The sequence below is a fragment of the Formica exsecta genome, unplaced genomic scaffold (genome assembly GCF_003651465.1).
Source record: "Formica exsecta isolate Colony F162 unplaced genomic scaffold, ASM365146v1 scaffold113, whole genome shotgun sequence".
Taxonomy (NCBI): Eukaryota; Metazoa; Arthropoda; class Insecta; order Hymenoptera; family Formicidae; genus Formica; species Formica exsecta.
The window spans coordinates 138,152-152,273 of NW_021848470.1; the positions used below are offsets into that span (position 1 = coordinate 138,152).

The following is a 14,122-nucleotide window of genomic DNA, read 5'->3' on the forward strand; positions in this document are numbered from 1 at the left end:
AAAAAAAAAGAGAGAAAGAAAAACGCAGAGATGCCGTTGTAAAATATATTGTCAACTACGTTTACGACACAGCTGTGTCTCTTCGCGCGTCTTACGCTCGCTGCATTTAATGTTCTGCGAATTGCTCGCCCGCTTACTTATGCATATATACAAACGCGGTGTGGAGTGCACAAGACGATCGTGCATCGCCAACTTGGCTCTCGAAGCTTCTTCTTTCGTATTAAGGTCGATCGGAGTAATTGACCGACAATGGAATAGACCCGTGATAATTTTTAAAGGGATAAAATTGATAACTATTATAAAAACATCAAATAAATGATATGCCATTTAATTATCATTATAATATCATTAGAAAGTCACACGACCTTTTATTGAAATTGTTTATTGCTAAAAGTAGGGAAAATCATATTTATCGCGGTTGATTTCCTTCTTGGAGATGTTAAAGAACAGGAAAGCAGCAATTCTCTCGAATTCTGGCATAATTCAACTCGACTATAATTAGATTTGCGAAGGTCGAATTGTGTTACATGTTCGTCTGCGGAAAGAGGGACCAGAGCATTCAATATACTAAATTTTTTATATAGTAAGACAAATATAAATATATGATTTCTTTAAAAAAGTTATATAACGAAAACGTAAATGAAAAATTTAAGTAATTTTTTTATTTAGTAAAATAATACTTTTTTTTATTTAGTAATATAATAAAAACAAGAATAACCGATATTTATTTTTTTAACGTTTTTTTTTTTTCTGTGGATCGCCTTCAATTATGTGACATTCTGTATACCATACATGATAATTTAATTTGTATATAGAGTGTGCGAGACTTATATCAGTTTGATTAATGATCAGAAGGCCAAACTTGATCGCTTTATAGTGAATATTAAGAGAATGTCGAGTGAGATTGGCTTTCTTGGCCTAATTTGTTAATAAGCTCGTGTGTGTAATTGAGCCGCGTCACGGTAAGGTAATCCAGTCGTGTGAGAGTTACCGTCGTGGCTCTCGATAACGCAATTACAGAGAGGCATTGAGGATCAATACATCGATTTTGATGATGATAGATTTTCACTTTGGTTTCCCGGCTTAAATTTGCACGTTCGTCATCGTCGTTTTCGTCGTGATCATCATCGATGTAGTACATTTACGATTTCGATCTGATCTGAGACGTAATCGTGATAACTTTATTGATTGTTTCATTTCAGTCTAGTTTAAATTAAGAAGTAATATTCATAAATAAAGCAAACTTCTGGAAAATTTTGATGTACAACATTGAGAGATTAGTGAACATTAATAAATATTACTTGAATGAATCACTTAATCAATTTCAATTACATTGTTCGACAAAATAAGACCTTTTTTTGTCTTAAGTTCTATCGAGTCATTTTTGGTAGATTTTTTAGCGCTGATTACGAATCTAACCGTAAAAATGGCGTATCACGTCAAATTTTTGAGAACAAAGTTTTCAGTCAAAGTTGCTAAAATAGGCGTTTTTGATATTTTTGCGTAAGTTATATCTATTGATGGGGATATACTCCAAAAAGCAGCGATAGCTCAAAATGTAGCTCAAGACTTATATTATTTATGATAAAAATGCCAAAAGACCCAGGCAAGAAAGATTTCCCTGAAAAAAGTGGTCGAAACATAAGAAACATCATTTATTCTAGTGTCCCCCAGTCATACGTCTCCAATTGTCCATCACTAAAATACTAGTGACGAAAACTACTCTAATTTTGTTTTTTAAAAGCTACCACAAAAACACATATCCACTTCCATGATTTGAATGATTTTTCAAAAATTTGATCCGCCATTTTGAATCCTTCATTTTTAATGTTGAAATTTCAGCACATAATTCGTGATGAGTGATCAGGCAACCGTATACATACCGACTTTCATGATCAGAATGATTTTTTTTTTTTAATTTTAGCAACGGACGATTGAAGAGACGTATGACTGAGGGACACCGCGCTAGATATTTCTTATGTTTCAACCTTTTTTTTTCAGGAAAACCTTTTCTGCTTGGAACCTCTGGCATTTCTATCATAAAGTATAAGTTTTGAGCTTCATTTTGAGCTGTCGCTGCTTTCTGGAGTACATCCTCATCGAAAGATATAACTCACGCAAAAGTATTAAAAACGCCTATTTTAGCAACTTTGACTGAGGTTTTCTCAAAAACTTGACATGATACGGCTAGATTCATAATCAGCGCTAAAAAATTTACCAGAAATGATCTGATAAAACTTAAGGCAAACTTGGTGTTGAACAGTGTTATTAGACATTTTTAATTAACAATTTTGGATAAAGTTCCGAATAGGTGAACCCTCCGATTTTTTTGACACAAATTTTCATTATCATATTCATAATCAGCGTTCAAAAATACAAAAAATAGTGTAGTTTCAAAAAAATCGGAGGGTTCACCTATTCGGAACTCCACCCACAATTTTTTATACCTCGTAATTATTTAATATCAGCAGTGATAAAGTTAATAGGATCTGTTACAAAATGTAAACATTCTAATGTAACACGTTACGTGCGACAATGAAGAGAATTATTCACATGTTGTATAGTAAATATCTACCATATGAACGATGTAAATACGTTTGTGTGTATTCTCATTCCGTGGTAAAGTTTCAGCGAAGAAACTTTTTACTGTAGACGTGCGATAGCGGAAGTTCGCGTATATTCCAAATTGCACGTATGTGTGTGTGCGCGCGTGCGCGTACATTGTCTGGTCAGCTGGTCATTGTCATATGAGAATGTGACGGTTTACTTACCATGAGAAAATGGCATCGCCGGCATAATCGCGACTCGCATACGTGATTTAGACGCGCGGTCATCGTGGTTGAAACTATACGTGCGTGCGTAAAAAGAAAAGCCTCGTTTGATTACACGAAGCCATCAAAAGGGCAATTGCTCGACGATAATGATGAAGCGCGGAATAAAATATAATGGGAACATGTTGATGTAGGTAGGTGAAGCGTGAATCGCGCCGCAAATGCATTTTTCCGCAGACGATTCACGTAAATAATTATATTTAATTGTATTATAAATAAGCACACCGCAATTAAGATGAGTTAATTGACGACAATGTTGGTCAATGTTAATAATCACAGATATGACACAGAAAAGATCAAATTGACTTTACTGTGCTGTATTCAAGACGCTTTTAAAATATATCTTATCTTTAACGATGCGTTTATTGATTTAATGAGGCAGTAATTTAACTCGAAATGTGTTTCGAAGCACGAACTGTTTTTGATCGTGAGACAATTAAAAATAAAAAAGATTGTAGTCGTCAATATTTTATGCTTCATTTCAGTTCGAGTGAATGTTTCGATAATACATTTGTCGATCATAATTTCGTCGATCATACTATTGTATTGGTAGCAGCGTTAATTAATGAACTAGATAGTCCATCGCGAGTTGTTGATTGCAACGGCCGTGAAACCAGCTGAGCACACGAGTAAATCGATTAGCGTTTATTATCTTGATGTCAAAGATTAAAATCGACAGCTGTCTAGAAGTATCAAACTGCATCAAAATTCTCGTTTACTCCTTGTCTAACCGACGCGTATCTGTTTTTGTTTTTTAAGCTGAACTTTAGTATTTCTCACCAACTTTAGATAAAGGGACGCTGTGTGTGTGCGTGTGCATGCATGCGTGTGTGTGTGTATTCTTATCGCATCAAGATAAAGCGCGATGATTCACTCAAAAATATTAAGATTTACTTACACGGATTGAAAATTAGTACTATATAGAGAGATTTTTGAAACTACTAAATATATTTTAAATCTTGTTAAATTTATTGGGATTAAATACTATAGTCTGATTTATAATAAGTTAGAAAAAAGTTTCAATTATGATACGCTCTACAGATGCTTAAAAAAACTGGTTTAACAATAAATTCATTAACAGAAATATTTTAATATTTTAATATCGTTATGTTATGTATGTTTGTATCTGACGCTTTCTGCACATCGATAACGTCGAATATTATTTGGATTTATCAATGTATATTTTTTTCTCGATGACAGAGTTAATAAAAGTCGAATTATTGATATATAAGCGAACAATTATATTCGAAATATACAATATGCGTCTCGATTATAATTTTTAAATTACAAGATAAATGTAGTTTTACATCAGTTATAATTATTGCATATGACTTTGATTGCGGTTGAATCACCAAAATAATTTGATTATTAAAATATTATTTTTTGTTATATTTACAGTCTGAGCGAATGTTACTTCGCGGGAAAAGGCGCTGCTCTGGTTTTACCGCCGAACGAAAGGGCTCGTCCTTCGAGGCGAGTCTCAGCGGCAGGATGCGATATCCAGCAGCACCTACAGTCCATGTTTTACCTGTTAAGGCCTGAAGAGACTTTGAAGATGGTAAGTACAAAAAATATTTTTGTAAATAAGACACAATAAGGATCTTTTTATTTAAAAGAGCTCTACGCATAATTTTCGCGGTATACATTTTATATCATAAAATTATTTTATTTTGTCTCTCAATTGCGCAACAATCGCTTTATCTTTATACGACGGAAATTATCGACTTTATATGTAAATTTTGTGAAGATTTTTAAGGAGAGGAGAGCATGATTTAAGGATGTCTTGGCTATACAATAGTAGCAAAAAAACGTTAAAATTAAAAAAAAACATTTCTTACGTTTATATTGTTTGAAAAATCAAATAAATAAATCCGGATTGTAAAAAGAATTAAACTATCACAAAATAATATAGTTTTTAATGTCGTAAAAGAAAATAGTTGTAATTAATATTTTTTTAAATTTATGACAAAAACTTTTGATCATGAATGCCTCCTAAAATCAACTGCAAGAAACAAAAAAAACGAATAATTTGCAGAGAGAGAGAGAGAGAGAGAGAGAGATAATATTTTTCTACAATTTTTGGTAAATAACTTTTAAATGAATAAGTGGATCTAAATCTAAATCAAATTTTGCACAAATATTTATTAGAGTTTTCTTAATATACGTGAAAATTTTTATTTTGTTGGCAATATTTTTCCCTTGTCAATTTTGTCAATAAGTGCTACAATAGGCGACTTTCTATAAGAATGAATACTAGCTTTAAACTTAAATAATTTCCAAACCGTTAAGAGAATTGTGCTCAGGTTTTGCATAGATACTCAAAAGAAATAGTAGAACAGTCTACGAAATTTTCATGCATTTGTCAATGTTTTGACAGATACATCCTTAAAGCACGAGTCTACTTACGCTGATACTAAAAATATTTTTGTTTCCGCGAATTGGCAATTGGAAATTGGCAACGACTTCGATGATTACGTAGCAAGGCGATATCTCGTCACGGAGTTTCCACCGTTCGAAGCAGCTCGATTGCGCGATTCGTAGATAGGATTGCGGGACAATCTCGCGCGGAATCACGTCTCGGCGCGGTTTCTTTAAGACACAGACCGCGGGACTGTGCGGTCCTAATTTGCGCGTTCGAGAAATTGGCAGCTCGTTGCCTTCACTCGTCTGACTCGACTCCGAGAATACTCGAATTACAGCGTGGCTTTACTATTCTCTGTTCAACCGTGGAACTCGTTGGAGGATCGTGTAAATACACAGTAAGCAAATATATTTACCTGCCGTTGCGCCGTCTTGACAAGGAAGTTAGCAGTCGCTCATTTTGAAAAAAAAAAAAAAAAAACGTGCTCCGACAATTCGTGATTCCGCAAACCAACTCTTCATATCATTATCGCGTACAAACATACATTATCATGCATAACAATTAAAATGCTGAGAACAGAAACTAACAATAAGTAAAACTAGCTTCGTGACGATTAGAATTCCGTTTATAATTTTATGTGTCATATCATAATCTCTGTGTATATCCTGATATGTACTTTGTGTATATTTTACTCTTTACAAATATTTTCTGTATTATACCATACGAAATTATAAATAGAATTTTGTCTTGAAATATATCGCGAATCATAGATCTCACCTAAAATAAAACAAAACATAAGAATATTTTTTATAAATATAGTTAAATATTAATAATAACATATATAGTATAAAATTATTGATAAAGAGTTGTAGTTTGTTTTTTTTTACAAAATATAATTTTTGCCTCGCATTATTTTTTATTCTCAGCACTTTAACCAAAGAAGTTTCTTAATATCAGTTTGTGTTTTGAAATCGCACACAGAAAATATGAATTTATATTGTGACCTGTATCGACTTAAGAAATATAAATTATTGCATTTTTCATAGACTCGGCGCGAATTTTAACAGCCAGAAACCGTCGATTCTTAAAAAGAACATATATATATATATATATATATATATGATATTTTTAGTTGTTCTGACCGTATTGTGTGCAATATACGTTAGCTATGACGCGTGTGCTACGTAATTAATGACCGCAGCATTAATTAATGCACTTTACCTTTTCTCCGTGCGTCTGGCAATTAAAAGTCTCGGAACTTCTTTCTCTAAGACAGGGACTTAATTTCCTTTACGGACTGCACGGAAGCGATTTCGCAGTTATTCTTCTCCATACAAGGAAGTTCCGCACAGCCTATAATATTTCCGTCGGGAAGATCCTTAAGTAATATATTTCCAACAGCGAGTCTTCACAATGCGTTCTCACGTAACATACGAGACATTCTTCGTGCAAATCTTCCTTTTGATTTAATAAAAACTTCGAGATTTAAATAGTTTGCGATATATATTTGACTTAAAATGCCAAACAATTATATAATAAACAGCTTTGTTTTTCGTAGATATTTTTTTAAGTCTAAATTAACTCTAGATTAATGAAAAAGTTTGTGGCGGATCAAGGTATTTTAAATGATAATCTAATTTAAAATAAATTCAAACAATGATAGAACAATGTAGAAACTTGCTGCTATTGCTCTATTATATTAATGCTGTAAATCTGTTGTTCTTACGATCCGCGTTTTTATTTTGCTTTGAAAATTAATTATTACAAATATAATAATTAGCTAATATTATATATTATTTAATTCGGAGGGAACAGTTGAATTTAAAATCTTTTATGCGTGCTCATGTTGCGCATCCTATGAATAATTTGCCGTATCAGTGATGACGGAACATCAAATCATCTTTTTGATTTAATAAAAGTTCGCGATATATATTTGATTTTAAATGTCAAACAATTATATAATAAACAGCTCCTTTTTTCTCCATATTTCTTTAAGTACAAATTAACAAAGATTAATCTAGATTAATCAAAAAATTTGTTTGTGGCGGATCAAGGTATTTTAAATAACAATGTAATTTAAAATAAATTCTAGCAATGCTAGAACAATATAGAAACTTGCTGCTATTGCTCTATTATATTAATGCTGTAAATCTGTTGTTCTTACGATCCGCGTTTTTATTTTGCTTTGAAAATTAATTATTACGAATATAATAATTAGCTAATATTATATATTATTTATTTTGAAAGGGACATTTGAATCTAGAATCATTTATGCGTGCTCATGTTGCGCATCCTATGAATAATTCGCCGTATCACTGATGACGGGACATCTTATTGTTAGATGTGATCCGATTCGAAATCTTGGACTCGATAAGAGATAAGAGACGCGGCTGCGAGGATCTTCGAAGGCGCTCCGTATTGTCTGCCGCGCGATCGCGCGTTGCGACTTGGAATTTTCCACGTGGGACCATTTCGATGCGGTTGTCGGGACTGTCGCGAAGTGGGCTAAGCGCGACCCACATGCGCGGGTCGTCGCCGTCAGAGCGAAGGCGACGCATTTGAGGTCGCGGCCGATGAGCAACGAGCGCTTCCGGTCGGCGCGTGAATAAAGAAAGACAGGCGGCAATAGCCGCGTGTTTCGCCGTTACGAATAGAAGCGAGTCGATAATCGCCGAAGAGACACAGGATAGTCGATTTTTCCACAAATTAGATTTTTTTTTTTTTTTTCCTATGCCGAGTTTGGTCATTCCAGATGAATTCTTCGGAAAAACTGAATACCGTCAGATAAAATTAGCATTTTTTTTTAGATATGTTATTATATGGATTGTTCAATATCTTTATATTGATGACGAGTCCCGTGGTATAAAAAATGAAATAATCTAGTCAAATAAATGAAATAAATAAATTGAAAAAATATTAACTTTTGATTATGTAATAAACATGAAAAATTTTTTATATAAGATATTTTTTGCACTCGGAAATTATAATTATCTATACTATACCTCTATGTTTTCACTCTTAATTTGTCTCGTTTAATGTATACATATACATTTAATATCTATGCCCATATAAATAAAACCTTCTTTCGAACACTCTCACCAGCACTCAGGATATAACATGATTCATCTCGCACGATCATCCAATTTGGGCGAAAATAATGTATAAATATACATTTAATATCTATGCCCATATACATAAAACGAAACCTTCTTTCGAACACTCTCACCAGCACTCAGGATATAACATGATTCATCTCGCACGATCATCCAATTTGGGCGAAAGTAGAGAACAACTGTACTTCTTTTATCGTTCAAGCATGGATGATCATGCTTTTTGCTAGAACATTGTTTGCACGATTTTCTTTCACTCTTCACACGATGCATTCGAGATGATCGACCGTCAAAAGTGAACGATATAAAATTCACCTTTACCTTTGGCACGAGCTACGGAGCATTTTGGATTGGGGGCAAGTCTAACTCTAGAAAAAGTAAGCCGTGTTAGAAGAGAACCCTGACCCGGTTCAGAACGACTTCAGCTCGCTCTCCTTTAGCGCGAGGAGTAGGGGACAGAGACGCGAGACGTTACCATTTCGCGGTGTCTTCTTTGACAGATTTTGATCCTTGAGCGAAGTCAAGAGCAAGTAAAGATTCGTTTTCCTGTTGATCGATCTTGATGGCGGAAATTCGAAGATAGGTCGAATTGTATTTTTCTTATTGGAATCGATTAGCAGTGAAAGAAATCGCATCACACAGGTGGGAGCGATCGAAGGTAGTCGGCATTCTCTGCATTTTAATCATGCGATTCATAATTTCAGTTAGACATATTAAGTGTCGAATCGAGAAAGTTTCTGTCAAATTTGTCAATAAGTATTACAATACGTGATTTTCCATAAGAATCAATAGTAACTTAAACTTAAATAATTTCCAAACCGTTAAAAGAATTTTGCTTAGGTTTTGCACAGATATTCAAAAGAAATAGTAGAACAGTTTATGAAATATTCATGCTTTTGTCATCGTTTTGACATATGACAACGTCCTTAAGGATCTTTAATATTTATCGAGTGTTTTCGATGCATTTGACAGACTTTTTTTATTAGATTTTTTTGTTATAAATTAGGAAGACTACGTTCGGCAATAAAGTTTCGGAGAATATGATAAAAATTCAAACACACATCTTTATTAAGTATAAATACCATATATGTGCTATACGCGATATAATGCGTATAAAAACGTAACTTTATTGCGATATGCAGAGACGGTTCGGCGGATATTTTTACGTGATCTAAAAGTAGCTTCGATACACATGGTATACATCCGTTTTTCTTGGCGGTAAAGAAGCAATTACGGAGAGCAGCTGAAGTCACTTGGTCACATTCGCGCGTGAACGGAGGAGACGGATAAAATCGCAAGCTCATGATTCTGACCTTTACATCACCGGTATAAATTGCATTATGAGATAGGGAGCGCAACGCAGGGGGAATGTGTGTAAGACTCAGACTGCATTGTGGTCTCGCTCGTCGATAGAGCATCTCGTTGTGTTCATCCTTTTTCGATCAAGCGAAAAGAAAATGGAGGAAACGTGGTAGCGACGTGTCAATCTCACGAGAGCGATACATAATAACGGATGTGCGATCGCGTAAAACGTTTACTGAAAAAATAGATATCAATGAGAACAGCAACGAGAGAAAATAAATAAAAGCCTCATTATCGTTGAATTTGGGGCATCCGTTCTACTTTCATATTGAAACAATATTGATCTTTTTATATAGTTCTAAAATTATTCTGATATTGGTAAATATCCTTTTTTATTTATACGGAAATTTTCGAAGATTCTTAGATATTCATCGCGTTGAATAAATCTGCGCGGACATACGTGCGCTTTAACATAAAAGTAATGAAATTGATTCTTCATAATAATAACATTATTAAGATTAAGTATGCATGGAGGAATATAAAAAAAAAAAAAATTAATGTAAAATATTATTCGTGCTGTGCAAGAAATAAATATTGAGATAATCGCGATCTCAACAGTTTAGGATTACAATTAACAATCTTATTAAATTTGTACATATATACAGGGTGTCTGATAATAATCGCCCACCTGCAATGTGCAGGTAGAGCGGGTTAAACCGAGCAGGAAAGTCCTTTACTATTTTGCAATTTTTTGTAATAATTATTGAGAAATTAATAAAAAAGGTCGACCAATTCGCTCGAGTATAAGCGCGCAGCGAAAAGAGACAATCCAAAAGTAGGCGCGCGACAAAGTTTTGGGAGGAGTGCTCTACAAATGACAACAGTTACGCACGAGCGGTACATAACGATGGATTCTCGCGTCCTAGCAACCACATATCAATGCCGTCCCATATCAGGCCTCCTTGCCCATATCAGGCCGTTCTTTCTTATCGCGCGGTAATACTCGCGCGAATTGGCCGATCTTTTTTAATTAATTTCTCATTAATTATTGCGAAAATCGCAACACGGTAGAAGACTTTTCTACTTGGTTTAACCCGCTCTATCTGCATATTATAGGTGAGGCGATTATTATCAGACACCCTGTATATTTCATGTGTATATGCATTTGTTATATATTTTGTTACATTCGCCTGCTTTTAATTGACCGCCGTTTAAGAGGATGCCGGACCGTCCTGTTTTACCGGCCATAATAATTATATATTTGCTTAATATAAGGGTTTTGCGGTGTGTACGTGCAAAATAGGATACCTCTCCACTCGGAAATGCATGAAGGAATATAAGTGAACGTTTGAAAATGTATTTGAAAGCCTAGTAAGAAACATTTCGGTGTGCAAAATGTTGCATAGTAAAATCTTTTTTATAAAGCTTCTAAACTCACTTCTCGAAGTTCACTAATACTCTTTGATAAAATGCCGAGTGCGGAGTTCACTTGTTAGGCACGTGCAGGTTGCAGGTTTTTTATATTAAGTAAATGTTGACGGCAGAAGCCGATAACAAAACTGTAATTTTTTAATTTTTTTTCACTTTTCATATGAAATCATAAACCCCGCACTCCGTTATTATGTATACTTTAATTATGGAAAAGGATTTGTTGATATCTATAATCAACAAAAATATTTTGCAATCCTACTAATATTCGCATTCTGTCGGTATCCGGCATCCTCTTAAGGATGTTTTTGGCTATACAATAGTAGCAAAAAATTGTCAAAATATAATAAAAACATATTTCTTACGTTTATACTGTTGGAAAAATCGAATAAATAAATCCGGATTATAAAAAAAATTAAAGTATTACAAAATAATATGGTTTTTAATGTCTTCGTAAAAGAAAATAGTCGTAATTAATATTTTTCCTAAATGACAAAAACTTTTGTTCGTGAATACTCCCTGAAATCAACTGGAAGGAAAAAAAAGAAAAGAAAGTAATTTGCAGAGGGAGGAAGGGAGAGAGAGAGGGAGAGGTAGGGAGGGAGGGAGGGTAGGAGGGAGAGAGGGGAGAGGGAGGGAGGGAGAGAATATTTTTCTCCAATTTTTAGTGCGTAACTTTTAAACGTGTAAGTGAATCTAAATCAAGTTTTGCACATATATTTACTAGAGTTTTCTTAACATATGTGAAAATTTTTATTTCGTTGGCAATGTTTTTTTGTTGTTAAATTTGTCAATAAGTGCTACAATACGCGATTTTCCATAAGAATCAATACTAATTTTAAACTTAAATAATTTCCAAACCATTAAGAGAATTATGCTCGGATTTTGCACAGATACTCAAAAGAAATAATAGAGCAATCTACGAAATTTTCATGCTTTTGTCAATGTTTCGACATATGTGACACATACATTCTTAATTGACGATCGTTAACAAAAAGATATTTGCGCCAGCGTTCCTAAGTACGTCGACTACGTACTTGTCGCTGATTACGTGTTGCAGTAATCTGTGTTTTCCCCTCCGCCATACAAAAAAGTATCGCCATAATGATAAATCTCTCGTTTATTATGTCGTTAGCATAACTTTAAATCGTTAAGAATACGCGACCGTCGTGCCATTCTGCGGTTTTGAATGACGAAAAATCAAATCATGCGATATGAAACGAGCGTCCGATGAATAAGAAAAGATCCATGATCGGCTATACGTTTGCGTAACCGGTTCAACACTTTTCTCTCGTTGGGATGTAAATCTCGCAGTTAATAATCCAACCGATCGTAATATTCTCGTAATCTCGAATGTCGCTGTTGAAGAAAGTACGAATAAGCGGTCAATAAAATGTGAAATATATGGGATAACGTGTTAATTACATTTTATGTGAGAATCGTGAAATATACTGACATTTCGGAATACGACACTCAAGGAGATTATTATGAACAACTGCACTCTGTTAAGCTTGCTCCAGACTATGCGCGTATTTGCGATTCGTTTATAATTCGTGAATAGTGTGGATGAAAGATTCGTTAAATTCAACCAATCAGATTTCTTTATACCGTTCACGAACCGCGAATTACGAATCACGAATTGCGAATACGCGCATAGTCTGGCGCTAGCTTTACACATTTCACGAATAATATTATAAGATATCTATTATGAATCATATCTTTCTGTTTATTCCTTTCACATTGACTAAGACAATTTTGTCATTTCAGTTATTTATTAAATCATTTTTTTATTCCTCTTTTTTTAATACCGTTAATCAAATGTTTTGAGATTCGGTTTATGTTAGAAAAAAAGTTGCTGGAACTTTTAGAATGTTATAAATAATCGTTTTTTATCTCAGTAAACAGGAATTTTTATGTGAAATGTAAGAATATATTTTATCATAATGCGATTATCTCTCGTTCCTGAATCTCGCAATGTAAAAAACGTCGTCGGTCGTCGTGTTAAAAGCCCGTGGCAAAAAATTTTACGCCAAATAAAACACCCCGTTGCAGTCATCCGTTGCGAGAGAGATAAATGAATCCCGTCGGCATAATGCGAGTCTCGTAGGATTAATGACAAACTAACAGATGCAGCCGCTAAGCAACGTTGTTGCGCGTACGTTTAGGTCGTAAATATCACGACGGCGCGATTCCTCTGGTCTAGCGAGAGTATGGCTGGCGAAACGCTGGACACGTGGGCGCTTTTATGGATCGCACATTGTTACCATCATGACCGTCGACCTCGTAAATCGTATCGTCGATTGCGCGGGTATTGTAACTGCCACGGCAATGAGGTTACCATCGAGAAGAGAACGCTTCTGTTGCATGTAGACAAGTAGCTGACTCCTATTATTAACACTAAGATTCTAAGCACTTTTTTATGTATAATCAACAATTAAATATATAATTTTATTTTCTTTTCTTACTTTTATCAACATTGCTCTTGTCAGTATATTATGGGTTGAAAGAAATGACATATCTCAATGATAACACAAATTTATTTTTATGTTAAATATTTATTATTATTAAGTTATATTAAACAAAGACAATTATTATTATTATAATACATTTTCTCTTGAGAAGAAATTAAGTAATTACTCATTTACGTACTATGCTAATTTCAAGTAGTTTCAAGATAATTGCCATTGAGTCATAAATGCAACAGTATATAAAAAGCACGGGAAATATATTATACTAGCGTATAATAGACTTGAATAATTTGCCGTTACTTGCGACGTTATGGTGTTTCTAGGTTAAATAAAATAATAATTAGCCCAGGGTTATGGTTACGCAGTTAATTCCTGCTTTACGATGATTCCCATGTCAAAATATCACTCGCGAGAATTTTCATTATATTCGGTCACGTAATGACAATTTATCTCGTTTGTGCTCGTTGTAGATTATTATCCATGTGTACAGAAGTTATATTCTTCAATTGTTAGATAGTTTATTTCACGAGATTAAACAAAGGTATATATAGGATATATATTTTGTAATATTCCAAAGAGAAAATTAAGAAAATTAATAATAATTTCTTTTGAGTATCTGTG

General features: G+C 34.0%; 1 protein-coding gene across 5 annotated transcripts in view; it reads left to right on the forward strand.

Moving 5' to 3' along the window:
- LOC115236899 (protein phosphatase Slingshot) overlaps window positions 1-14,122 on the forward strand; it is a 167,458-nt gene that overhangs the window by 79,779 nt on the left and 73,557 nt on the right. For all 5 annotated transcript variants that reach the window (XM_029809638.1, XM_029809658.1, XM_029809631.1 and 2 more), the window contains one exon: window positions 4,230-4,389. In XM_029809638.1, coding sequence (XP_029665498.1) covers window positions 4,230-4,389 — 160 coding nt within the window. The remainder of the gene's footprint in view (window positions 1-4,229; window positions 4,390-14,122) is intronic.